At 45.1% G+C, this 26,972-nt stretch overlaps 1 protein-coding gene across 17 annotated transcripts in view; it reads right to left on the reverse strand.

Annotated features, from left to right (window-relative positions):
- The window catches only part of LTBP1 (latent transforming growth factor beta binding protein 1), a 446,285-nt gene that overhangs the window by 239,133 nt on the left and 180,180 nt on the right, over positions 1 to 26,972 (reverse strand). For 9 of the 17 annotated variants that reach the window (XM_051843010.3, XM_089326552.1, XM_089326551.1 and 6 more), the window contains one exon: positions 17,429 to 17,596. The exons of 1 other annotated variant lie outside the window; for it this stretch is intronic. In XM_051843010.3, the coding sequence (XP_051698970.3) occupies positions 17,429 to 17,596 (168 nt within the window). 7 more of the 17 variants (XM_051843018.3, XM_051843017.3, XM_008254564.5 and 4 more) reach the window with 2 other exon arrangements.

Here is a 26,972-nt window from a genome sequence, read left to right on the forward strand (position 1 = left end):
CTTGGGCCCTGCACCCCATGGGAGACCAGGAGAAGCACCTGACTCCTGCCTTTGGATCAGTGCGGTGTGCCAGCCACAGCGTGCCGGCCGCAGCGGCCATTGGAGGGTGAACCAATAGGGCCAGCGCCGCGGCTCACTAGGCTAATCCTCCACCTTGCGGCGCCGGCACACCGGGTTCTAGTCCCGGTCGGGGCGCCGGATTCTGTCCCGGTTGCCCCTCTTCCAGGCCAGCTCTCTGCTGTGGCCAGGGAGTGCAGTGGAGGATGGCCCAGGTGCTTGGGCCCTGCACCCCATGGGAGACCAGGAGAAGCACCTGGCTCCTGGTTCCTGCCATCGGATCAGCGCGGTGCGCCAGCCGCAGCGAGCTGGCCACGGCGGCCATTGGAGGGTGAACCAACGGCAAAAGGAAGACCTTTCTCTCTGTCTCTCTCTCTCACTGTCCACTCTGCCTGTCAAAAATAAATAAATAAATAAATATAAATAAATAAATGTGTAAAAAAAAATAAGCTAGGAAAAGACAGTCGTTCATCAGCTAAGCTTGTCCAACGTTTCAGGCCTCTCTTCCTCTGGTTGAACTTGTCAGGTTGACCACACATCACCAGACCATCCACCCCTGGAGTTGTCTAAAATCATCCCTTGATTCAAGGGGAAAGGCACGGCCAACCAAAGTACAGAAGGGAACACACTGTACAGACTCGGAAATCCCAGCAAGTGTTCTCACAGCAAAACACACTAACAAGATAGCCTAATCCCATTTACACACTATGCTTCTCCTCATAGGCTTTCTATGGGACAATCGATTTGAGGGCGGCAAGGGAGCCAGAACATCTAAACTCTTCCCTTTTACAGAGGAGGACACTAAAATGAGTCTTTGTCAAGTGGCAGAACCAGGGCTAAAAGGCAAGTCTCCCCAAATCGCCATCAAGAACAGCAGCAGCAGGCAGAATGGAGTTAGGTACTTGGTTTGGTAAATGGACATTCCATTAAAAAAAAAAATCCAAATAAACCAATTCAAAATTGAGCTGCAGAGTTGCCATTTCTTCAGAGAAGATACACAAACGACTAAGAAGCACAAGAAAAGAGGCTCAACACCAGCGGTCACTAAGGTAGAGAGATACCACATCATGGCCGGCACTGCACCTCACTCGGCTAATCCTCCGCCTGCGGCGTCAGCACCCTGGTTCTAGTCCCGGTTGCCCCTCTTCCAGGCCAGCCCTCTGCTGTGGCCCGGGAAGGCAGTGGAGGATGGCCCAAGTGCTTGGTCCTCGCACCCACATGGAGACCAGGAGGCAGCACCTGGCTCCTGGCTTTTGATCGGCACAGACGCTGGCCATGGCGGCCACTTGGGGAGTGAACCAATGGAAGGAAGACCTTTCTCTCTGTCTCTCTCTCTCTCTCTCACTGTCTAACTCTGTCAAAAAAAAAAAAAAAAAAAAAAAAGAGAGAGAGAGAAATACCACATCCACTAGGATGTCTACTATAAAAACCATGTAAGGGACAATGATGAGTGTTGGCAAGGAGAAACCGGAAGCCTAGAGCACTCCAGGGGGGAGCATGCTGGCACAGCTGTCCTGAAAAACACTTCAGCAGCCCCTCAAACAGCCAACGGCAGAATCACCAACGACTCGGGAATTCCACTTGTAGGTACAGGCTGAGTATCCCTCACCTGAAATGTCTGGGACCAGAAGTCTTAGAACCTGAAGAGTTTTTTGGGATCTTGGACTATTTACCGGTCGAGCTTCTTTAATCTGAAAATTCAAACTGCTCCAGAATCCAAATTCTTTTTTTTTGAATGTCAAGTCAGACTCCATGCATTCAGGTTAGAGATCCATCATCTGTCTATGCAAGTAAATTTTCAAAGCAGGAATTCAAACAGATATTTGCATGCCAGCATTCATCACATCATTCTATACAGCACCAAAAAGCTGGAAACAATCCAAATATGCTGTCAACAGATAAACGAGTAGACAGAAGCAGCATATTCATACAATAGGAATACTATTCAGCCTTAAGGAAAGACATTCTGACACATGCTACAACACAGATAAATCCTGAGAACATTATACAAAGTGAAATAAGTCAGTCACACAAAGACAAATGTATGATCCTATTTTGACAAAGCATCTAGAACACTCAAATTTAAAGAGACAGAAAGTAGACCAGGGTTAGCAGGGACTACGGGGAAAGAGGGATGGGAAATTAGTATTTAGCAGTTTCTATTTGGTACGATGGAAAGGCTTGCAAATGGACAGTGCTGATGACCCCAGAACCTAGTACATCACCCTCAGGTACCATAACATATACCCACAAATAGTCAATGAATAAGTTTTATATGATGTATTAATCACAACACCTAAAAACTGATGCAACTGAAAAAAAGCCAGCCAAGTGAATTATGGGTGTGGGGGTCTCATGAAGATGAGGAATGAAACATCGGCACCTCCACTCTGAGGAACAGGCATTTCCTTCAAGTTTTTGCACAAAAGAAACAATTACGAAAACTTCAAGTTTCCAGGGCAAGCTGACCAAAACACAGGAAAACTGCTTCATGAGGCTATATGCAGGTGAGGGCTGTGTTTTTTACTTGCTCTCCAGGGCTGTTTCTGGGTCCAGAAATAAATGCTTTAAGAACATGATATACATGGCTGTCCAGTGAACCTAGAGTGTTTTGGCCACAAAGAGGTTTTTCTTTGTTCAACAAGTTAAATAGTATGTCAGACTCAGAATACTTGATGGTTTTTTTTCTTTCCAACTTGGCAAAAAGGACCCTTCCAAAGGCACGTTTAAAGATGTTTGGGTGAGCTGAAACAAACCTGCACCCTCCCAAGGTGCTGGTTTATTTGGACATGTGATGATGATATCATTCAAAAACACACACTCAGCATTCTCGCCCCTCCCAGCAGCCATAGCTCAGACACCTTGCAAATGAACGTCCGCGGTCGCAATGGTCAGTGTTCACAAGTTATTTCTATTATACAGTGATTTCTATTATACTTCTGAGATGTGCAAAAGACGCCTCCTGTGCTACGTGTTTTCTGATCCGTCACTTCCGGCTCCAGTTTCCCAAAGCTGAGGACAAGAGGCAGGCATCGTCATTTCTCTTCCTAGAGTGCTGGCCGGGCTGCAGAACCAGCTCAGTGCACTGGAGTAGAGAAGTGAAAACTCGTCAGAGAGCTTGATTTACAGTCCTTGGAATCCAGGAGACATGGTGAACAAAGAAACTTTCAGACTGTCCCCTGAAAAATTCTGAAGACAGGGAGCAAACCAGGGCCAGCCGAAAGGGAGGGCAGCCCGCACTCCAGCAGCTGATGTGACACAGACGTGAGCCATCCTGGTGGGACTCTGCCTGCAAGGCTGCTGGCAGGCTGAGGAACCCTCAGCTTTCAGAGAGACGGGGACTAAGCCAGGAGATTTGCAAACGGCCGACATACTTCGATGGCACGTTGAGTCCAGTCTGGCACTTATACATCAGTTAAGACAGTACAAGGCTTCTGTAGGAACTCAATAAATACCATTAATTCATGATAATAATGTATTTTGTCAAGCCTTATTTACCTTGGGTTAATAAGAGTTTAGACCTTGGTGACAGAAAGGGTGGCCCACAGGCAGGCCACATTGACTGCAACCCTGGGGAGCTTGCTAGCAATGCAGAATCCCCAGCTCCATCCAGACCTACCGAATCAGAACCTGCATGTTAACAGGACACACAGTCACTCTGTGGGGCAGTGAAGAGTGGTAAGCACCGACTGAGGCTACAGGTTCTCCACCAGAGCTCTAACAACCACCTGCATGGTCTGTTTTCAACACATACTAGGCAAAGCACGCCCAGACATTCCAAGTGACCCAGGGAGCCAGGGGTGCAAGTTGGGTGTGTGTACCCTTTAAGCAGTTCTAGATTTTGTCATATAGCTGAGACTGAGATCCTCCGATTCAGGGTTTGAAGAAGGCAGTGATTTGAAGCCAGGTTTGCTAACCACTGTCCGACCCTGCAAGCACTGTTACCCGGGAGAATACACCTTTGCTCCTTCCAGAGCCTTCACTCCATCCCAGAGAACCTCCAGAAGAACCCAAGTGGCTACAACTGCTCTGTATGATCACTGAGGACTCGAGAAGGATAAAAACGGCACACCCAGCAGGGACACGCAAAGCAAGACAGGTTGAAAAGACACTGGAGGCCTCCAACTTGAACCCTGTCCATGCCTGCCTGGGATATGTCAGTTTGACTCAGCACCGACTGCTCCTGAGGGCTTGTTATTTGTGAATGAAGATGAAAGGAACCCTTCACCAGCCACCACCAGATTGTCAGCGTTTCTTGTCTACATTTTGTCTCCAGGGAAGGAAGAACCGTGCCTGATTTAAATCAGGTCCTGACTTAGCTGCTGCATACCCAAATGCTTCCAACTCAGCCACCATTGGCGCAGATCAAATTTCCAGTGACCAGCTAAAACGGAGCCCCAACTCCCGCATCCCAACCCTACTTCTAGGCGAGGCTATTAGGCAAATTGAACACTATTAGTCCCTGGGACAGCATGTTTTTAAACATTAATCTTCTTAAATGAGATCCTTCAGAATTCTAAACTGCCAGGTAAAAAGAAGAAATACTTCTTTCTGGCAGAGAAAGGTCTAGAATGTGATGAAGTCTGACAGAAGGGAAATGATAATTACTGTACGAACAGCACACTCAGAGGCTTTTACCAAATAAGGCTATGATTTCTGCAGTGAGTGTATTTCAATAAAAGGGTGTTTTCAGCTTAAAGGGTTTAGCTTCTTTTCAGAAAATGCTATAGAATACAAAATAAATTTCACTTCATATTAATTCATCTATTTAGCAAGTACACAACTTTGGCTTTTTTTTTTTTTTGCTTTTCTACAATGTCATGGTTTTCTGGGCACATTATGGTATTCTCAGATGTTTCTAATTACCCTCTGTGTACACCCAATAAAACAGCTGGCTCAAGATGTTATTAATACCACAAGAAAATCCAGGGGGCTCATAGATCACTGTTCTTCAGAAAGGGACAATGCAGTGGCAACCAGTGACACAGGCTAACCTAAGATTTTAGCTAAGAATGTTCTAGCACATTCCTAATTTGCCAAGAAAACAGCAGCGTTCTGCTTTCCTCACTGCAAAGGTTTTTAATGTCATTTCCCTTTTATCTCTTCTAGAGAATATCTGATGAAAATTGGGTTGAGTGTGTCAACTAGGGAAACCGAAACAGTCTCCATAACCGAGAACAAATTCTTATTGAATCTGATGGGCATCTGAAGTTTGGTCTCAAAATGAAGAAAGCTCTCGTTACTGCATCCAGTCGTTCCCCCAGCCACCACTACCACCAAGCCTTAGGAAAAGCCAACAGGCAGTCAGGCTAGCTTTCCAGTCATCATTGCAGGATCTAAATTCAAGATAACAGAAATGAAGCAGCGAACCATCCCTCCAGTCCATACCCTTGACCTAAATAGAAAATCAAGGTTTAATAAGTGCATCAATAACAGCAATGCATTAAATTGGCAATGGAATGGCACCCGGCGCTTATTTCATTACGTGTGATCTAACTTTGAAGAAGGAATCCCTAAAGTCCTCACTGACTTTATCCCTCCCCATTTGGTAGTTATTTTATTTTCCTGGACTGCGTAGCATAAAGATGACTATGTGGCTGCCCTCAAAAACATTCTCACAAATCTATGATGTTAGTTCCAGGAGATTTTTCCAACAATACACACATTGATTATTTCTGCTCCATTTGGGAATATATATATATCATCTTGATAGTTAGAAGTTGATACAAATATTTAAGTTACATTGGACATGCAAAATTGAGCCCAACTTGTATGCCAATAAATTCTGTAGGTATATACTGCATCACATAAATGTGATCACAATACTTATTTTAAGTCCAGCTTCCTTAAATTTACTCTAGCCTCGGAGCCCAGAAGTAAATTACACAACTGACAGCAAAGTGAGGAGCAGAAAGCAGGATCAAATGTTATAATCACGCGTCACTGGAGATGCCCCCGTTGATTCAGGATGATGACTTTTCCTTCTGAGCACAACTTTTAGTTCCCAAACATATCCCACTGTTTAAATGCCAGTAGGCTTGGCAACATGTAAGGGCTTTCTGGGTAACCAAGTGAACTCCTCAAGCAAGAGCATGAGAAGATATGGCGCTACAACCTTGTCTTGGCCACAAGGAAATGATCCTGTTATTTTGTGCAGGTCTAACCTTCCTAAATGTGAACAAATATAGTGTCTTCTCTGTACTTCTTCCAGAGTACCAAAGTGAAAGAATTATAGAAATACTCTTTGAATTCTTTCTTGATGCTACTATGCTATTGGGTTCAGTCAAAAAAAAAGGTGGGGGGGGATAACTGGAGCCGGCATGCTGGTGTAGTGGGTGAAGCTGCCACCTGCATTGCTGGCTTCCCACATGGGAACCAGTCCAAGGCCCTGGCTGCTGCACTTCCAATAGAGCTCTCTGCTATGGCCTGGGAGGGCAGTGGAGGACGGCCCAGGTCCTTGGGACTCTGCACCTGTGTGGAAGACCCAGAAGAAACTCCTGGCTTCTGACTTTGGATTGGCGCAGCTCCAGACACTGTGGCCACCTGGGAAGTGAGCCAGCAGATAGAAGACACCCATCTCTCTCTCTCTCTCTCTCTCCATCTGCCTCTGCCTCTGCCTCTGCCTCTGCCTCTCTGTGGCTCTGCCTTTCAAATAAAATAAATAAATCTTTAAAAAAAAAAAAGCAATAAATGTCTTTGGAGTGCACGGGAGCATACCCTGTGGAAGCCTGAAGAGCTATAAGGACACTGCTGCAGACCTCCACTCCACAGCATAACACATCAGGTTCAAGATTCAGGAGAAGGGGCAGGTGCTGTGGCATAGTAGGTTAAGCTGCTGCCTGCAATGCCAGCATCCCATAGGGGCACTGGATTGAGTCCCAGCTGCTCCACTTCCAATCCAGCTCCCTGCTAATGCACCTGGGAAAGCAGCAGAAGGATGACTCAAGTCCTTGGGCCCCTACACCCATGTGGGAGACCCAGAAGAAGCTCCTGGCTCCTGGCTTCGGGTCAGCTTGGCTCTGGCCATTGTGGCAACTTGGGGAGTGAACCAGTAGATGGAAGACCTCTGTTTCTCTCTAACTCTCCAACACTGCCTCCCAAATAAATCTTTACAAAAAGAAACAAAGATTCAGGAGAAGGATTTATTATCTTCAGAAAGAGAAAAAGACTTTTGAACCAATCCAACAATCCCATATATGAAGGGTCTTCAAAAGCTCACTGCAAACTTGTATTATGAAAAAAAGACGCATGGATTCAGTTTTTCTTTTGTACCAAAAAAAAAAAAAAAAAAAACTTATCTTTTAATTCCATTTTCTGTGAACTTTTTTGAAGTACTCTTATACATTTTTAGTTTGCTCTTTCTTCTAAACTCAGGACAGCTCCATGAAAGGCCAGAGCTTATCTGATCCATTTCATCCACACAGCAATTAAGAACCAGAGAGAGGCCAGCACTGTGGCTTAGTGGGTAAAGCCACCACCTGCAGGGCCAGCATCCCATATGGGCTGGCTGCTCCACTTCTGTTCCAGCTCCCTGCTATGGCCTGAGAAAGTAGTGGAAAATGGCCCACGTCTTTGGGCCCCTGTACCCTTGTGGGAAACCTGGAAGCAACTCCTGGCTTTGGATCAGTGCAGCTCCAGCCTTTGTGGCCACTGGAGAGTGAACCAGAAGATAGAAGACTCCTATCTCCCTTCCTTCCCCTCCCTCCCTCCCTCCCTCCCTCTATTTCTCTCTGCCTCTATGTATCTCTTTCAGATAAATTAAAAAAAAAAAAAAAAAAAAAAAAGCAGCAGAGAGAAGCAATCACCAGCCCAGGGGCCTGGAGCCAGTCAATGATACAACCGAGCTAGATCGTCTCATGGTGACAACTAGAGGTACAAGTATGTAACAGGAAGACAGCACAGCACAGGCAGAACCATTAAGGTTCTTGCAGACTGCTCGTAAGCAGACAGATGCGGGAGGACGCAGTGGGAATTGTGTGTGCAGGAACAGCTGTATGGAAGGGATGGAAGTCTAATTGCACTTGGTCCTGAGTAGAAAGCACAGTGCAGTCAGTATTCAAAACTGAAAACCCCATGCAAAGTACCACATGAGTAGCCTTTTTCATGCATCTTGTGGTCCGTGGAATCTCCTTTTCCCTGTATCCCAAAACATGACAGAGACTCCTGGGTCGATTATTTTGCTTCTGTGATATGACATGGCTGAGAATTACTGATGCAGCCATATCAGAAAAGGTCTGTATACGCCACCATGATGTGAGCACCTGCATATATAATTTACCGGCAACAAAAATACACAAAGTATCTTCAAAAGGAGACACTGTAGCAGGCACCACGTCTCACTTGGCTAATCCTCCGCATGCGGCACTGGCACCCCGGGTTCTAGTCCCATTTGGGGCACTGGATTCTGTCCTGGCTGCTCCTCTTCCAGTCCAGCTCTCTGCTGTGGTCCGGGAAGGCAGTGGAGGATGGCCCAACTCCTTGGGTCCCGCACCCGCATGGGAGACCAGGAGGAAGCACCTGGCTCCTGGCTTCAGATCGGCGCAGCGCGCTGGCTGTAGTGGCCATTTTTGGGGGTAAACCAATGGAAAAAAGGAAGACCTTTCTCTCTGTCTCTCTAACTCTGCCTGTCAAAAAATAATAATAATAATAAAAAATTTAAAAAAAAGGAGACACTGTGCTGGCACTGGGGATAAACGCAGAGTAGACTCCTCGCTTCCAGTGGGTTTGGAGAGAGGCGGAAGAATCAGGCACGAAGCATGACCATCACTCGCCTGGGTTTGAAAAGGAACTGGGGGGCTGCCCAGGCAGATGAGGTGAGCGCAGGTGAAGGAAGCAGTGTGAACAGAGGCACCTGAACACAGAGGGCCTGGGGCACATTTGGCACTCCTGCAGGGTTTGGAAGAAATGGACGATCAGGAATGGAGGAAAAAGAACAGCCAGGATAAAGGCTGAGGAGCCAGGTGGCGGCTGACCCTGGAGGGCCCCGTGTGCAGTGCCAAGCAATTTGGACTTTTCCAAAGACCATTCAGTACGCTCAGGCTGACAGACTAGGGGAGAATATACACACTCGGTGACACTGCGTTACAGACCCGTGGAAATCTGAAAGGTTATTTATTCCAGCCTAGCCTGGCCCAACCCCTTCAACAAGCCCCATGCATGATACAGGCCAGACATGGCTTAAAAGGAGCCATCTATCACACATGCCTTTCCCAGAGATCCAGCCAACTGCTGAACTCTCCTACCTAGGATGAAATTTATCTGCCGCTGTCCTGGCTACAGACACGCTTTCTAATGCTAATACGGCTGTGACGCCCTGCACCACCTCAGCCTCAGGTGTCCCCCATCAACTAAGGAGGATCTCAGTCTCCCCAGGGCAATACACTTAAGGGCAATACACTGCCCTCCCTGATTGCAACTCACCCCTAGAACTGCCTTTCCCTGCTCCCTTCTTCCACCCAGGACCCCCACCCAATACACGCACACACCCCTGCACTGAGAAGCAGGAATCCATTCCATTTTCCCCAATTCAAAGCAAACTTCAAACCAAAATCACAAGATCTTTCATATATAAAAGAATGCTGGAGAAAGGGGGATCACAGTTGTGTGGTAACTCACTTTTATACATAACTCTTTTTACTTTTTGTTTAAAGATTAGCTTTTTTATTATTATTATTATTATTTGAATAGAAGAATGGCAGAGAGAAAAGGAGATCTTCTATCCATAGCTTAACCTCCCAATTGGTTTCAATATCTGGGGCTTGGCCAGGCTGAAGCCATGAACCATTAACTCCATCCTGGTCTCCCTAACAGCAGGTAGGAACTCAAGTACTTGAACTTCCCAGGCACATTAACAGGGGGACTTGAACCAGCACTCTGATAATGGGGTGTGGGTATCTCAACCCACTGTACCCCAACACCCACCCCTAAAGCTTTTACTTCTTATTATAAACCTCCAAGACTCCTATGGGTGAGAATTCGGCACAGCGGTTAAGACACATCCCACAGAATCGGGGGGGGGAGGGGGACAGAATCCTATTATGTTTGTAAATGTGTATATATGAAATATATGAAACTTGTATAACTTCAATTAAAGAAAAAAAGCCACATCCCACATCAGAGTGCCTGAGTTCGAGATCAGACTCCATCTTTCTGCTAACGCACACCCTAGGAGGCAGTGGTTCTGACTCAAGTAGCTGGGCAGTTGCCATCTACTTGGGAGACCCAGACTGAGGTCCTGGCTTCAGCCCGGCCTAGTTGCAGCTATTGCAGGCAACTGGGAAGTGAACCAGCAACTTCATGATCAACTGATCAGTCGATCTCTCTCTCCTGCCTTTCAAATAATGTTTTTAATTTAAAAGAGAGAGACCGACAACTCCTTCCGCATTAATTCCAGGTCCATTTCCTCTAGTCATCAGAGACTTGCTTGCCTCTCGCCCCACCTACAGAGCAACGAAACAAACCTGAATGAGCGCTCCTGATGCCTGCCTTGGGGAGGCACTCCAGAGACGAAATAAAACCACTGTCACGTGAGCTCTGCGATGTCCTTCCCAGAACTCATTCTGCCCTTCATTTAGGCCTCTGCTCGAAAGTCATCCCACCAGAGGGCCCTTCCCTGAGCCACCTAAAAGAGCAGCAGCCCAGGCCTCCCTCCAACACCCCCCATTCTCTAACCCCTTTCCCAAGTCAGTTTTTCTTCATAGTCCCCATGACTCTCTGCCCTGACATATCAGATAGAAGGTTTCTTATAGTATATTTGTGGAAGTAAATACTTGATAGTAGAATATACACCTGCTACATATTTTTTCATTTTTAAGTTTCAATTACGGTAAACTGCATATAACAAAACTTACCATTTAACTATTTTTAAGTGCATAGTTCACTCATATTAAATAATTCACACTACTGTGTGTCCAATTTCCAGAGCTTTCACATACTACAAAGCTGAAACTCTATACATAGTAAACAACTCTTTAGTTGTTTTCCTTAGAGCTCTGGCAATCACCCCTAAGAATTCAGCTATTCTCATCAACACAGAATAAGATGAGATTCGTCTTTTGCAATTGCTTTATTTCACTCCACAGAGTGCACATCAACATTATATTTTAATGTTACAGGAAGGCAATGACTTTGTTTTGTTCATGGCTGTCTCTTCAATGTCTAAACCAACTCCTGGCACATAATATGTGCTCACTAAACACATATTAAGTGAATGAATGTTCCTAATACTGGGGCACTCTACAGTCTACACTGTGACATTTATTTGGTATTAGAAAATAAAATAATTTGATAAGACCCAAAGTATTTGTAAGTAATTTCTTCGGCAAGTTCCTAGACATTATAAATCACTCCAACAAAAGGCAACCACTTTCATTTATTCCTGTATTGAATCATCCCTAAAACATCAGATGTATCTGTACAATGCAGTAAGGAAAAAATAGATCCATCAGTTAACCAGAGTGACAAGCTGGCATTTGCTTGGGTTTCTGTGCTGGATAAACACCAGGAGGCCAAACAATGACAACTGGCAGAGGACATATGACTCAGCACTAAAATGCCAGAAAAAATCAATCTATTTGCTTCCCCCTCCTTGAGCAGTTATGGTGGTTTACTGAATGCCTCACAGAGAGGAGAACCTGTGCAATAGTTCAGCATGTGAACTCGCGCCATTCCTTGTGACAGCACCACAGATTTCAGTTGGTTTCATGCAGACTGTGGTGAGTGTCCAGTGTAGGATACCAGAGAGCCTTGGAAGAGGTGAAGGAAGCTACAGAAACTTCTCCAACCTCTCAAAACACAGTTTCCGACCTAAAAGAACTGAGACAACAGTCCTCTCTTTCAAAATGATATCTATCAAACTTCGGCAAGTTCTAAAAGAGGAACCTCCGAACTCCTGAACTTGAAATTCAAAGTTCTCCACAGCCTTGCTCTAAGTCTGCTTTCCCAGACGAGTCTTTTCCTACCACTGTCTTCCACGCGCCCTTCCTGTAAGCACAACTGATTCTCAGAAGCCACCTGTATGGATTCGTCTCCGTGTCCAATCGTAGTGGAGACATCCTTCCTTCCCACATCAACACTGCTTCTCTTCTCTCTCCTCCACATCCATGTTTAGTTTGCAACTCGCTGATATTTCAAGCTTTGCTGCCCAAAATAGTCTACATTCAGGCAATGTGTGTTTACTCGGCCCCCACCATGAGACAACCAGTTTAGGAACTGGGGACGACAGCATGGCATACGGAACAGAAACAGTATCCCCTCTGCTAAGCATCCTCCCGCGGTGGACGTGATAGCTGCTTTCTCTGGGCTCCTGCTAGGCGCTTTCTACCTTGACTTAGGTTATTTACAAGTATTCCTCAAGTCCTCCCCGAAGCATAAACTCTTAGAGTGCAGCTTTACGATCTGCTTATCTTGAAAAATCCAGTAGCATGTTTTCAACATAATCACTTCATACGAGGGGCCCTCAAAAAGTTCATAGAAAACCTGAATTATAAAAACCTATGCATAGATTTTTTAAAAGTTGGCACCAAAATAAAATTATTTTTTATTTCATTTTCCCACAAAGCAACCTGTTTCTGTTGAGGTCAGTCTCCAGCTTTTTCTTTTTTTTTTTTTTTTTTTAATTTATTTGACAGGTAGAGTCATGGACAGTGAGAGAGAGAGACAGAGAGAAAGGTCTTCTTTCCGTTGGTTCACTCTCCCAAATGGCCGCTATGGCCGATGCTACACCGATCCAAAGCCAGGAGCCAGGTGCTTCTTCTAGGTCTCCCATGCAGGTGCAGGTGCTCAAACACTTGGGCCATCCTCCACTGCCCTCCCGGGCCACAGCAGAGAGCTGGACTGGAAGAGGAGCAACTGGGACTAGAACCCGGCGCCCACATGGGATGCCGGTGCTGCAGGCAGAGGATTAACCAAGTGAACCATGGCGCCAGTCCCCCCACAAACTTTTTTGAAAAACCCTATTATGTGGCCATAGGAAGCAACACCTAATAGTTGGGGTTACCATGACTCCAGGATAAGAAAACCTGGTTTCACCAAACTACTACAACTTCAGTATCAAACTTAAAAACTATGGATACTGCCATTCACCTCTCTGAGGCAGTAACCAGCAAATAGCAAACAAGAACAGACTTTTTACATTATCAAATATTTTAAAATAATTACCCAATTGGCACTAATGGATTGGGAATCTTTTATCATAAGCCCTCAGAGAGAGCAACATCATATAAACCAAATGTGTTATTTTACCAATCATGACTGCTATTCCATATCTCCCCGAATATGTTATGCCAAGAGATCATCTATTATATTTGAGATTTTCTAGTTGTGACAACATCAATTCATATGTTCTTCTTGTCAAAGGCACTGAAGACTGTATAAACAACTTAATCTCAGAAGGTCATCTTCAGTAGATCCCTATGAAATGTTAAGAATCCATTAAAATAACAATGGATAACCTAGGGGCCCACCCAACTGGGAGTATGTTTCCATTCTTCAAAAACACAGAGGAAAGGAGCCCAGAGGCAGAGTTCTAAATGCACCCCTCACCCCCTCACTCTCACACACACCAAAGTCATTATGATTAGAAATCTGTTTTACAGGAACCACCACTCAACTATGCTGTTATCATTATCATCATTCATAAAAAATGAGTTTTTTCTAGAATCTTGGAATTTCTCCCTTTGGTGTTATCTTCATTTGGGCCTGCTTGTTGAGTCACATTCAGTGGAAATCATACTTCTTGTTATTGCCCGCTAAATACTCAAGAATAGAGACTCGAAGCTTATCCATTATGAGAAAAGTGCCTGCTGCCTCTCCCATCTGGATGCCCCAACTCACCATCACCAGAGACAGCAAGACCAACAGAGGAGCATGAATGAAGAATTATCCCTGCAGAACAGCCCTCCGCCTACCTCCCAGTTACCTGCGTGGTACAAAAGACACGACCTGCGCCCAGGAAACATACCAGCCAGAAAATGCCAAAGGACCAGAATGAAGTCAGGATTCAAACCCAGGTCCCAGACTCTCAGCTGCTTTCTCTCGCTCTCTGTGACACTGTCTGCCTTCACCCATGAGACCCTATTCCACGTGGTCCTTCACTTTCTCCCTCCCATACACCAGAGTCGGACTCCAGGGAGACAAGCAATTAAATGACGTAAGGAGACCTCGGTTCTAGGGTCAGGTAAGTCTGTCTGCTGTGTACCAGGGCAAGTTCACTTAACCCCCTGCACCTACACTTCTTTACTGGGAAAAAAGAAAAAAAATAAAGAAAATGGTGAGGGTAAGATGGGTTCCACTTCCTTCAAAAAGACTGAACCACATAAATGTTCAAAGTTTTTACTTTTCTACTGATTATCAAAAAAGATGATCTGATTAAGATATCCTAACAATGAAATCCATTCAATTTCCTTCATGTTATTCCGACTCCTTGGAGAAGGGGTCAGCAGACTACAGCGCTAGAGCCAAATGCGGCCCACCCACTGCCTTTGCAACACACCCGCCGATTACCATGCACAGTTCCTCCAGCTGCTCTCCCACAGCCACAGCAGAGGTGCGGAGCTGCAGAGCCTAAGTCCCTATCTGGCCCTTCACAGAAGACGCTAGCCAGTCCCCACCTGTCAGCACCCTTAAATATCACAGGCCAAAAAGAAGAGCTAACAAGTTATGATTAATTCTGAATTTTCCTCAGACTGTTCCATTTCCCATATATGTATTTGTCAAAACTTTAATATATTGTCAACAAGTGTATATGGAGAACCAATATATTAGAAAACCACTTTTTAGGCCGGCGCCGCGGCTCACTAGGCTAATCCTCCGCCTAGCGGCGCCGGCACACCGGGTTCTAGTCCCGGTTGGGGCGCCGGATTCTGTCCCGGTTGCCCCTCTTCCAGGCCAGCCCTCTGCTGTGGCCCGGGAGTGCAGTGGAGGATGGCCCAGGTGCTTGGGCCCTGCACCCCATGGGAGACCAGGAAAAGCACCTGGCTCCTGGCTCCTGCCATCGGATCAGCGCAGTGCGCCGGCCGCAGCGCGCCGGCCGCGGCGGCCATTGGAGGGTGAACCAACGGCAAAGGAAGACCTTTCTCTCTGTCTCTCTCTCTCACTGTCCACTCTGCCTGTCAAAAAAAAAAAAAAAAAAAAAAAAAAAAAACCACTTTTTATAAATGATAAAATCAAGTGTCAAGTCCAGAAACGGTATTAGGCAAAAAATAAATTTTTCAAATGTTCTGTATATTGGAAAGGCCACAGGCAATACACTGCACAAAATGACTATTCTTCAATATGAAAAATCATAAAGCTTGTCCCTCGCACTATCTAATAACGAAAATATAAACACAGGAAGGAAGGTGCTGGGGATAGACATGAACTAGTTCTCATGATTTCCAATGTGAAACTATTGCTAATGTTTATTATTATTATCATTGCCCACCTCACTGCTCTTTAACTTAAACTATTCTGCCAAGCCTTTTGTGGAGAGCCGAGTTCTGATTTCGAAGCTTTTGTCAAGAAGTGTGCTCCGGTTCATATTTTGAATAGGCCCATGTGTGCCCTGTTCCAAAACACCTGGTCAGATGCCAGAAAGGAAAGTGTGCAACGTGTTTTAACTAAGCAGACTTCCTCCGTTTCTCGAAGCCTTCAAATATTTAGTTTCAGAACGAACACACTGCAAGCCAGAAACATTACCCGCCACCCCCACCCGACTCTTTTGTCGTTGCTACCGTAAAGATTTACAGTCGATGCAGGAAGGAGGAGCAGACAGCGCTGATGACAGAGGCAGGGAAGCAGTGAGCGAGGCAGGCGAGCGAGGCAGGGGAAGAGGAGAGAGCCAGGGAGCCCGCGAGAACCTGGGGCCACCAGCTATGCCTCCCTCCTACTTGTCCACGGCCCTCCAGAAAAGCCAGAAAACAATATTCCTTACTGCCAATAAGAAATCCTGAGACTTTAGAGATGGACCGAATTTTAGAGGTCACTAAATACACCCCCACTTATGCTATGGATGAGAAAAAGCGAGGCTGAAAAATGCTAACTGGAAGGCCCGGTGCAGGAGCTGGCTTAGCAGCAGGACCGGGATCAAAATCCAGTTTCCTGATCATCAGTTCAACACTTCCCATCCGACTCGGCTCCCTGCCCTGCTAAGTATAATGTGCCACTTGGCACCTACGAGCTAAATTCCTTTAAAAATATGCCCAGAGTACCCCACTCACAGCCAGGAAACTTACAATACCCTTTTAAATCGTATTGGGGGTGAACGATTTTTTCCAAGTACAGATGGTCAAGAATCCTTTTGCCTCGACTTCAGCGGGATGAGGAGACAAAATAGGGCAAGAGAATAATCTAAGAGCTTCGGAGGGCTCTGGGCTTCCCTTGTATTTTGTCTTGATGGAAATCAGTCTGAAATAGACACCCCCTTCTCTGTTCCCCCAGACACGCACTCCCAAGACTAAACAGCAATATTCCATAAAAAGACCAGATCTAGCCAGTGTTATTATCTGTCTGACATTTGGGTTATTCTAGTGAGTAACTCATAAAGTAACGTGGGTGTCTGAGATTATTTGAGTACACATGGCAAACCATAATTGGTCAAAAAATAATAAAAGACATTTTTTTCTGTGACAAAAATACTGTATTGCATGACAACATGGCAGGATGACAGCTCTCAGTGGACCGCAATACTTTCTCCCTTTACAAAAAAGTCAAAAGAAACAAAAATTGAAAAAGAAGCAAAAAAAGCCTTTAAGAAAAAAAAAAGTCAGCAACTACTAGCTTGCATTTAAATTAAAGTTTTTGAGTGCTGACAGCAACACACTAGTGTATCTTCCCCCAAATGCATTTTTATTTATCAATTCATAATTCAGTTTTGTGATATAAAAAAGAAACATGGCAACAGATTCAAGTCTATATCCCTTTCTACAACCGACAGACAGGTTCCTGACAGCTTTTAGAGCTCTCCTTACAGCCTGGCTATTTATGAAGTAACAATTTACGTTTCATCACCACCTTCCAAATGCTGTAACATGAGGCGAATCTAACCCAAACCCCACTTATCCCTGGGCAGATACAACGTGAAGCTGATGAGTTCAAGTTACACGGCCGTCTCCACCTAAAGCCCATTCTCCTCTTTTCTACTGCATCCATGCCCGTCATCCCACGACTATGCAAATGCTAAGCAAGAGGAGGAAATATTCTAGCTGCCTTGTCTCCAAGACACCGAACATCAGGTTACAAGTTATTCCAAGAGCAGCTGAGAGGATCTCATGACAGAAGCACATTCGTACTCCTAGTCCGCACCCCATTCAGGCAGAGGGCAGTGTGAAATGGACCGGGCATCTCATAAAAACTCCGTTAGGTAAGGACAGGCAGGGAGCGAGGAGGCACTCACCCACTCGGAAGTTGGTGGCTGTCAGGGTGTCGGCAGCGTGACCATTCTCACTAATGAGCGTGGTCGTGTTCCCCTTCTCACAGCTGTTCTGACAGCTGCCCTTGGTGCAGGTCACCTTACAGATGCTCGGAGTGAAGACCACCTTGATGCGGCCAGTGTGGTTACTCACTAGGAGCGGAGGCAGGGAGAAAAAGAACAACAAACACATCAGCTTAGTAGCCATGAACTTGCCTTGCAAAGTTTAAAAAAAAAAAAAAAAAGGAAAAGAGAGGAGGGGAAGAGAGAAAGAGAGAAAAAAGAGAAAAGAGCAAGAGCCCACAACCCGACAGGTTTAAGGAAAGAGGGCAGCCTTCAGTGCTCGCTGCTCTGTATCCCGTGGTGTCTCTGAAACAGGAGTAGGAAGCTTAGCAAACAGAACTCTGGGATGCACTCCAAAACCACATTTGAAGTCGAGTCACTGGAGTGGGATTACTAACCACAATGCTGCACTTTATTCACGGGCAGACAAAGAGCAATACCAAGGGCACGACAGATTAAAGAGCCAACCCTGACAGGCAGATGTAATGCAAAGAGGTTGGCCACGCACCTAGTGCTGAATAAACGCTCGTGTCCTCAGCTCGCATACTTTCCCTGTTTCTCCACTTATTAAGTCACTATTTGCAGCCCGACCCCTGGAAATGTTTTAGGCATGCGGCATGTCTGAAAACATCTGTCTCAAATCTCCTGGCACTCTCAGCTGAAGTGATCAAATCCTGTGACGCAGTTGCAGGAGCCCATTTCTTTTTCACAACTCCAGGGCATGATTTCTCCGCGTGAGTTTAGGCAACACAGATTTTGTTTTTACTAGGGACGGGGTCCGCCTCAGACGGAGTTAGGTGAGGTCGCAGGGATGAAGGGCTGTCTCCATTACACCACCATTCTTGGGCTTTCACTATTGCTATTCATAGACCGCCTGCAGCAGGTATTTCTTTCATTCACATGGCCCTCTCTTAAAAACCAAAACGCTATAACCTAACCGCACAGCCGAGGCATAGTACTGTAAAACGGGAACTAGACTAAAAGTCAACTCCGGCTTGGAATCTTGGCTCCACCACGGCGTGACCTTGGACATGTCACTTCACCTTTTCTCCAAAGCTTGAGAGAACTGGGGCTGACACTTTCCAGCCACCTTTTAATTCCCCGGTCTTTAATCAGGGGTCAGCAAGCTATGGCTCTGGGGCCAAAGCTGGCCCACCGTCTGTATTTTGTAAAGAAAGTTTTATTAAAACAGCCCCCACTCATCTGCCTATGACTACTTTTGTGCTGTAAAAGCTGCTCTCCACAGCCAGGTCCCAGTCTAAATGTTCAGGTAAATTACAACGGAGACACCTCGTTCTCACCTCTACCTCTGTGACATGCCACCAGCCAGGACAGTAGGCAGACAGCAAAGATGGCAGAAGCCGCTGAGGACAGTTCTCCACGAGGATTGAAGGCTGGTAAGATGAGGTGCCCTTCCCATGGCCACCGTGTTACTGCAGTGGCCAAGGGGGAAACTGGCTCTCACTCAGCCCACCTGCCGCCATCTCCACCCACCAGAGCTTTTCCCGTCCACAGTCTTGGTTTGGTCATTATAATACTTTCAGAAAATCATCTAAGATGTTTTGATAGACCCCTCAACAAATTAAACTGTAGTCAAAATGGGAGCTTGGAAACAAAGACCTTTAACAAAGATGGCATAAGAATTTCAAGGTTCGAATGGGGCCTCAGAGGTTTTTTGATACAACCATCTCTAATCCACTGCTCTCATTCCATGGGCCACGTGGTCACGTGGTCATTGAGCCTTTGTTTGAATACCTCTAATGATGGGGAACTCATTACTCACTAACAGCATTCAAGCAGGGGGAGTTCTTACCAAATACTGCTCCCTCTTGAGCTGAAATGTGTTTTCACAGTAACTTTCTCACATTAATCCTAATTCAGTTCCCTCTGATCTCACAATGTGAGATCTCATTCACACAACAGCCTTTCAAATACTCAAAGGTAACCAGCACACAGGCAAAGAAAGCTGACGTTGGAAGAATTTGAAGCCATCAGCTGCGCTGGCCCTCTCAGTTTTCAGAAGACAAAGTATTCCGTCACAAAAAAGCATTCCTTCTCGGGTGGTTCTAACACTGGAGTTCAGATCAATGGCCAACCAGCCCTTGCAAGATGGCACCCAATAGGAAGCTACCACCGGTGCTTTAAATCAGGGATTGGTCAACTTTCTCTAAAACAGGCCAAATAGTAAATATTTTAAGACCGTAAGCCAAAAGGATACTGTTGCAACCATTCAATTGTGCGGTGGTAACTGGAAAGTAAACTGTCAAAAACAGTATATACACGAGTGGGTCTGGTTGTGTTCCCGTAAAACTTTACTTACGGAAACATTTTTCCAACCTCTGCCTCAGGGCTTATCTGACATTTCAAATTACCTGGGCATCTACCCTAGAAACCCAAGAGAACACAACGGAACGCCGACTCCACGCTCAGACACAATCCTCTAGTTTGATTTGTTTTTCAACAGTAGCACCAAGCCGTCAGCTTCAACTCTGAGTTGTCAGAGCATGCTTATAAATATCTTGAGGATACTTTATGTGTGCAAGTGTGTGAAGCCCAGGAAAAAAAGAGACAACATCTTCCCACTTCAAAAGAATATAAACTTCTATTTTTCCTGGCTCTTGGTACAATAATGAAATTAGAGACGGTGTGCCAACTATTTTGTCTTCTCTGGCATTAACTCGTAGCACCAGCAGCTGCCATGCAGATGCTCAGGCACCAAAATTATGCTCACTTAGGCGAACCGAGACATCCAAAGAAAGCAAGCATTTAATCATTATTCCCGTTTCACCTCCCAGCTACAGTAGTCACTTTACAGGCACTTGAGATTCTCCGGGCCTATTGTTTTTAAAAACGTATTACATGTCTCTGCCAAAAAAATTTTTTTTGGCCTGGAATCATCTGATTTTCAAAAGGCAGAGACAGTTTCATATGACTTAATTCTGATTTTTACAATGTTCACATCTTCTTGGAAGGAGAAGATATATTTTATTTCTTATTTCTCCTTGGGCTTTTCAAGCCCTCTGCTATATACTTCTCAGACACCTGTATTCCTGGCAAGTCCTCTCATTTCTTCATGAAGCATTGAGTTCTTGTTAGCTTTGGATTTCCACATCGATCATCTCAAAATTCATGAGAAAATCAAGCTGCATTTGACCATAAATTGTCACTGAGAGCTCTAAATGGATATCCATAAACGCTGAATTGATCAGAAAACATATTCTCCCATCCTCATTCCTTTAAAATCATTTCCCATATCTAGGTGACAGTATAAATAGTTGGGTTTTAAAGCACACAAAACTAAGGTCCAATGCTCTGAGTCTCAGATTTGTCACATGGGAAAAGTCAAAGAAAATACAGACCTTTCAAAGGGCTTCATAGGAATTCACTAACAGTGGACAAGAACTTCCCTCCAGAGGCCAATTGGGCTACAAGAAACATCTTCCTCAAACACCTTGAAGAAGCTCATACCCAAGAACCTCAGATGTCCTGCACGTAGTAGGTAACCAATAAAAGTAGACTACATAAAGAGGCCCAAGGCGTCCATGGAGCAAGATGACCAAACCCCACTCAGACCCAGGACTCGCAGAACGCTGGAGACTATCCCGGTCCAAGGCCTTCCTCACTAGTGAGGAACCAAGCCCAGGACCAAGCAGGGGCAGAAGACCACCCCCGGTGGCACCTACTGGCCTGTTAGGAGTTACAAATCCAAGAAGCCAAGGTTAGGCCAGTCAGGAAGGAGTTAACAGGGAAACCACTGGACAGCTTTTGTTCTCAGTCTTCCAGAGGGAGAAAAATGTGATTTTTAAAAATTTTTTTAAGATCCTTGTAGGTACATCAGCCCCAGAAATCTTAAGCAAGCACTTTGGAACCTTGATTCCAGAGGCCTTGGCCAGAAACATAGATTGCCTGGAGCTGGGGAGCGCCTCCATTGGGCCTCCTAGTCAGTCAGTCAAGACACTCAAGGATCAACATCCTGTCTGCAGCCTCTGCCAGACCCTGTGGGAGTTTCTGCCTCCAAGAGGAGGCACTGGCACTCGGTTTAAAACAAACCACAGACATTCAGAGGGAACAGCAGTGGGCTGGAAGTGCGGCCGACACTCTCCCAAGATAAAAAGCTTTCCTTTCAGCTTCCCAATCATTAACAATAGAGAATCGGTCAACAATGTGAGGACCATTCCCGCCGAACAGCCTTCAGCCTAGGAAAGAGTCCGGCAGCCATCTTTCAGTCACTAGGCCAAGATGCGACCAAGACCAAAGGCAGCCAATAATAAATCCACTGAGCTCAAGACTCCCATCCGAAGTCGTGAACCAATGCGGTCTCCTGTGCAGCACCTCAGCATTCCCCCAACCTCAACAACAGGGACTGAGGGGCACACACAACACCCTCGGGGAACAGGCATCCTCTGTGGCTGATGCCTTCGCCCAGCCCCGAACGAAGGCCTACAGGCTGATGCAACGTACAGGCCACATGTGCTCTCTTCTGGGCAAGAGAGAAATAGAGGTAAAGCTCATTTTCCCGCTGACAGTCCATCGCTCGCCCCAAAGCCAAGAAGTCTTTGAAGGACCAACCATAAAAGCATTCAAGGATGCTTAGAATAACAGGGCTTGTGTTCAGCTCGCCCAGCTTACTTAATGCCTCCTGGATGACCGAAACAATGCCCAGAGAACTCGTGCTCTGTGTAAGGAACAAGATCAAACGCACTGCTTCCTCAGCTTGTCGCAGTCCTGCACATCTCAGGTGAGACCTCCAGCACCAGAGTGGGCAGGTGCTCACTCTGATGTAGGCAGGCATACAGAATACAATTGATGAGGTTTGTGAGCTGGAAGACCACGCCTTCACCACGCCCCCTGTGTGACCTCATGCCCCTACCTGACCACACCTGGGTGCCCACCGGCCACTCAGGTTAATTAGCCACTCCCCTTTGCAAGTGGATTCAACGCCTGGGAAACTATGTACCCAGCCTTTTCCTTCTTCCTTCTTTTTGGGCTTGTGTGGCCTCTGGGCCACCCACGCCATGCTGATTGGACTTCATGCTCCTCCACATGGCTGGCTCCTGGTGCTCGGTGTGCATGCAGAGTTCTCTCTCCTTTACATAGGGCCCTCACTCTCCAATGCATTTCTCACTGAACAAAAGCTTAAAAACTTATCATGCTTCCTTGTTCATTTATGCCGGTTTCAGAACTCATCTCTGAATATTAGGCAAGAACCCACACAGGCTTATTAATATTGGAAATTTCATTAATAAGCACATGGTGATAGCATATGGCACCCCATATTCTGATATCAATCCCAGCTCCACCTCTTGAGTTTCTCAGGTAGGAGGAACTAAAGAAGTAGAGAGAAACTACTTGCCACACAGGCAACAGAAATCTAAATAAAAACATCTGAGCTCTCTCCCCCTTTCAGTTTGCCCTCAATGTTCACTAGAGGGAATGATGTGTGAGAGTCTCATCTCTCGTCTTTCACATATATGTATGTATGTACATATGTGTATGTATGTATGTTTTCCTTCCATTTATACAAACTTAGGAGACAGACTTATAGAGAGGCAAAAGACAGTGTATCAAATCATTTAACACAAGGAAACATTTCTGGATATATTCTGAGTTTATTAACACATTGCTTATTGCGCATCAAAATGCAGGGGTAAGACCTATAACCAGTCTTGGTTATATATGGTTAACATGGTATACATGAGGGCACTTAAAAATGTCTGTGGAAAAATAGAATTAAGTAATTGTATTTTGGAGCACAATTTTTGAAATCCAATTTCCATGAACTTTTTGAAGTATCCTAGTATATCTATGTGTACATACACACACACACACACACACACACACACATAAATACACATGCATGTATATTCCTTCAACAATTCAACTGCTTATGGGACTTACCAAGTTTTGATTCCTTCCTACACACATGCCCAAACATGCTCCTCTTCAGCCTTTGCCTGCCTTGGGAAACGCCATGTTTATCTCGGACTTCTCTGTTTTATCACCTGATGCTCAGCACAGCGGTGGAACCTGTACGTTCTATTTCCAGAAGGCGACAACTTCTCGCCGCTTGGCAGCAAACGCCCTGGTGCCGTGCGACATCATCTTGTGCCTGGATTATTTCAACAGTCCCCTCCCAGAATCTCAGCTTCTAGCCATGCCCTGCCACGGTGTATTCTCCACACGGGACTCGGCCCATCCCTCTTCACACTCCTCAGTCAGATCACGGCCCGATTCCCTTCTGTAGCTTTCCACTTCCATCAGGATACAAGGCAAAGGCCCCACAGCGTCCACATGGCCTCTACAAACTGGTCCTGCGACCCACCAGGCCTCATCCACTGTGATGCCCCCCAGCGCATCTACGCTGGCTTACTTGCTAAGTCTCACATCCCAGCACACTCCGTCTGGGCTCTCTATACTTGACCGTTCCCTTTGTTGGAATACTCTTTCACAGAGAGGTACAGCTTCCTCCATTTTCTCTTCTAGGACTTCTCACAAATACCACATTATCATCTGGGCCTTCCCTCATGATCTGCTATAAAATTTTAACTGTTCCACACATTCCCTGTACCCTGCTTTATGCATCTTATGATAAATAAATCTAAACATGCTTGCAACTGTCACAAGTTTGGAAACTCCATGGAAACAGGAACGTGTCTGTCCACTTCAGTATGCCCAACATGGAGGCCAACATTAGGGTGCAGTGGGTTAAGTCACGGCTTTGGACACCAGCATCCCGTATCAGAGCGCCAGTCCCAGTTCTAGATGCTCTGATTCTGATCCAGCTCCCTGCTAATATGCCTGGGAAGGCAGCAGAAGATGGCCCAAATACTTGAGTTCCTGCCATCCCCATGGGAGAGACTTGGAGGGAGTTAGAGGCTCCTGGCTTTAGCCTGGTAACCACAGCCATCTGGGAAGTGAACTAGCAGATGGGAGATAGATCCGTCACTCTACCTTTCAAATAAAGAAATAAAACTTTATGCCTAATATGCATCTTATAGTATGTGCTCAAAAAACAATGCGATTAATAAACTTAATTGACAGGAAACTATTGATGTTTATCTGTGAGGTAGCTTTTAGTAGTACTTTCTAAAAAAGTTCATATAAAACCTTGAGCCTCATGTTATTTGTTAAATATTATATTTACCAGAAATATTTTCATCATAAAAATCTCAGATCATGGGAAAGCATATGTTGTTATGTCTTGGAAATGCTGCAATCATTACAAAACATGTTTTCCCATTAAACATTCCCAAAAAGTGACCAATGATTCTTTTAAAGTGAAAATTTTTAATTAAATCCGTTGAGAAGAATAACTGAATAAGTAACAGGAAATAGCAATTTCTCAGCACTTTTTCAAAGAAAAACAGTTATTTGCTACTGAAGCTTCACAATATATTATGCCAAAAACCATACTGACACATGGTGGAAATTTCTTCTAATCTTTTAAGATTGTTATCCATTTTAGTCAAAAAGAAGAGATATCACCTACCTACTGGTTTATTCCCCAAATCCCTGTGGTATGGGAACAGTCAGGAAGTTGGGTAGGAATAAATGAGCTAGGAAATTTTCCCACAATTTTTTCTCTGCAGCCTGCATTTTAACTCCACCCCCTTAACATGCTGATCTAGTCCACACACTTTTCCATGATGCACTTGTATCGCATCCGGGTCTGAGCTGGAGGAGACACCATGATGAACACATGGGAGCTAAACAAGTGGAGACGCCGTGAACACATTCAATCCTGTGCAAGCTCCATCTCATTTATATATTCAGTTAGGATACCACCCCCACCCCATAGAGGGGACTGTTGGAATTGGGAGTGGTCCCCCTTCTCCCACATGCTCTGTCTTCATGGGCATCTCTCTGGCCCTCTAATGAGGAGTTTCTCCCCTACAAGGGTTACCTACACTCACACTTGAATGGATTTTTTTCTCATTTTAAATAAATCCTGCTACCATTTACACATGTTATTTACGCCTGTTTTGAATTCTTATCTCAGGTGAGACAAGAATGTGGAATAAAAAGAGAAACATATTCCTATAACACCTGCAATAGCAAGGGATGGACCAAGCCAAAGTTAAAAACTGGGAACTCAAATTGGATCTCCCATGTGTGTGGCAGGGACCCAACTTCTTAAGCCATCACTGGCTGCCGCCTCCCAGGCTGTACATCAGCAGGAAGCTGGAATCAAGAGTGGAGCCAGGACCAAATTCAGGCACTTTGATATGGGATATGGGCATCCCAAGTGGCATCCTAACCACTGTACCCAACACCCATCCCATTTTCCTCTAATTTCATAAATAAAACTTACAATATTCTGGAAAGTGTTTTAACTTCTAACATGTTTCTGATTTCCTGAGAGCTCACGCACTCTGTAGGCCAGGAACATTACCACCCAGATGCAGCAGCTCTTACAGGAATTGCCACTAGACTAGAAAATCCACCCAAAAGAGAAACACAGTTCGGTTGCCAGCTCAGGAAGACTGACTGACAGACTAACTCGAGGGTCTAGCAATACCAACAGAAGGCTGGATCCCAAACTTCTACGTATTTCAGGAGTCAGGCCTAATTTCCTGTTTCACTCATTTAACCTTTGTTTTATTTTGACTCAAAATTTCAGGACTATGATTTCCACCTCAAACCACGCACTTTTCTCACCATCAAACCTGCCCGTAACCAGACTCCACCACCCCCAGTAGGACTTTAAAATGCACATCTTGAGTCTTTGGCATTGTTTTAATCTTTCCTTTTTCTCCTTGGCATTTTCCCTCTTTACACACCAATCACTTCTCTATAAATACAAGAAAAGGTCCTATTTTTAATCCTTGGAACTAAATCACATATTTTTGAAGGTATATTTACAGTCAATAGACTCTTTACCCAACAAGTAGTTCACCCACTCGGCAGGATCTGACCCAGTGTTTAAGGCAAGAAAATACAGTTGGTAATAAAAGTGAAGAAATAACAAAACCAAGTAACGGCTTTTTGACATTTTCATTTTCTGACCCTTTTGGTAAAATGTTTTTCTTCAGCCTCAGATTCTGAAAGGATTCAACTGTCCAGGCATACTTTTTCTTTTTTTTTATTTAGTAAATATAAATTTCCAAAGTACAGTTTATGGATTACATTGGCTCCCCGCCCCCCATAATTTCCCTTCCACTCACAACCCTCCCATCTCCCGCTCCCTCTCCCATTCCATTCACATCAAGATTCATTTTCAATTATCTCTATATACAGATTGATTTAGTATATATTAAGTAAAGATTTCATCAGTTTGCACCACCTTCATCTTCATCTTCATTTCAAGTCCCTGCATTCTATTCCCATGTCATTCTCCTCTTCCCACACACTCTTTCCATTCTCAAAGAGGAAAAACTGTTTTCTTCAGTTTGAGGCTAATGGAAGGTGGGAAAATGGAGCAACTTAGATAATCAGAAGTATGTTCAGAGTCGAGAGACAATGAGCG

The sequence above is a fragment of the Oryctolagus cuniculus genome, chromosome 2, assembly GCF_051225735.1.
Source record: "Oryctolagus cuniculus isolate XC-2025 breed Fujian yellow rabbit chromosome 2, ASM5122573v1, whole genome shotgun sequence".
NCBI classification, from domain to species: domain Eukaryota; kingdom Metazoa; phylum Chordata; class Mammalia; order Lagomorpha; family Leporidae; genus Oryctolagus; species Oryctolagus cuniculus.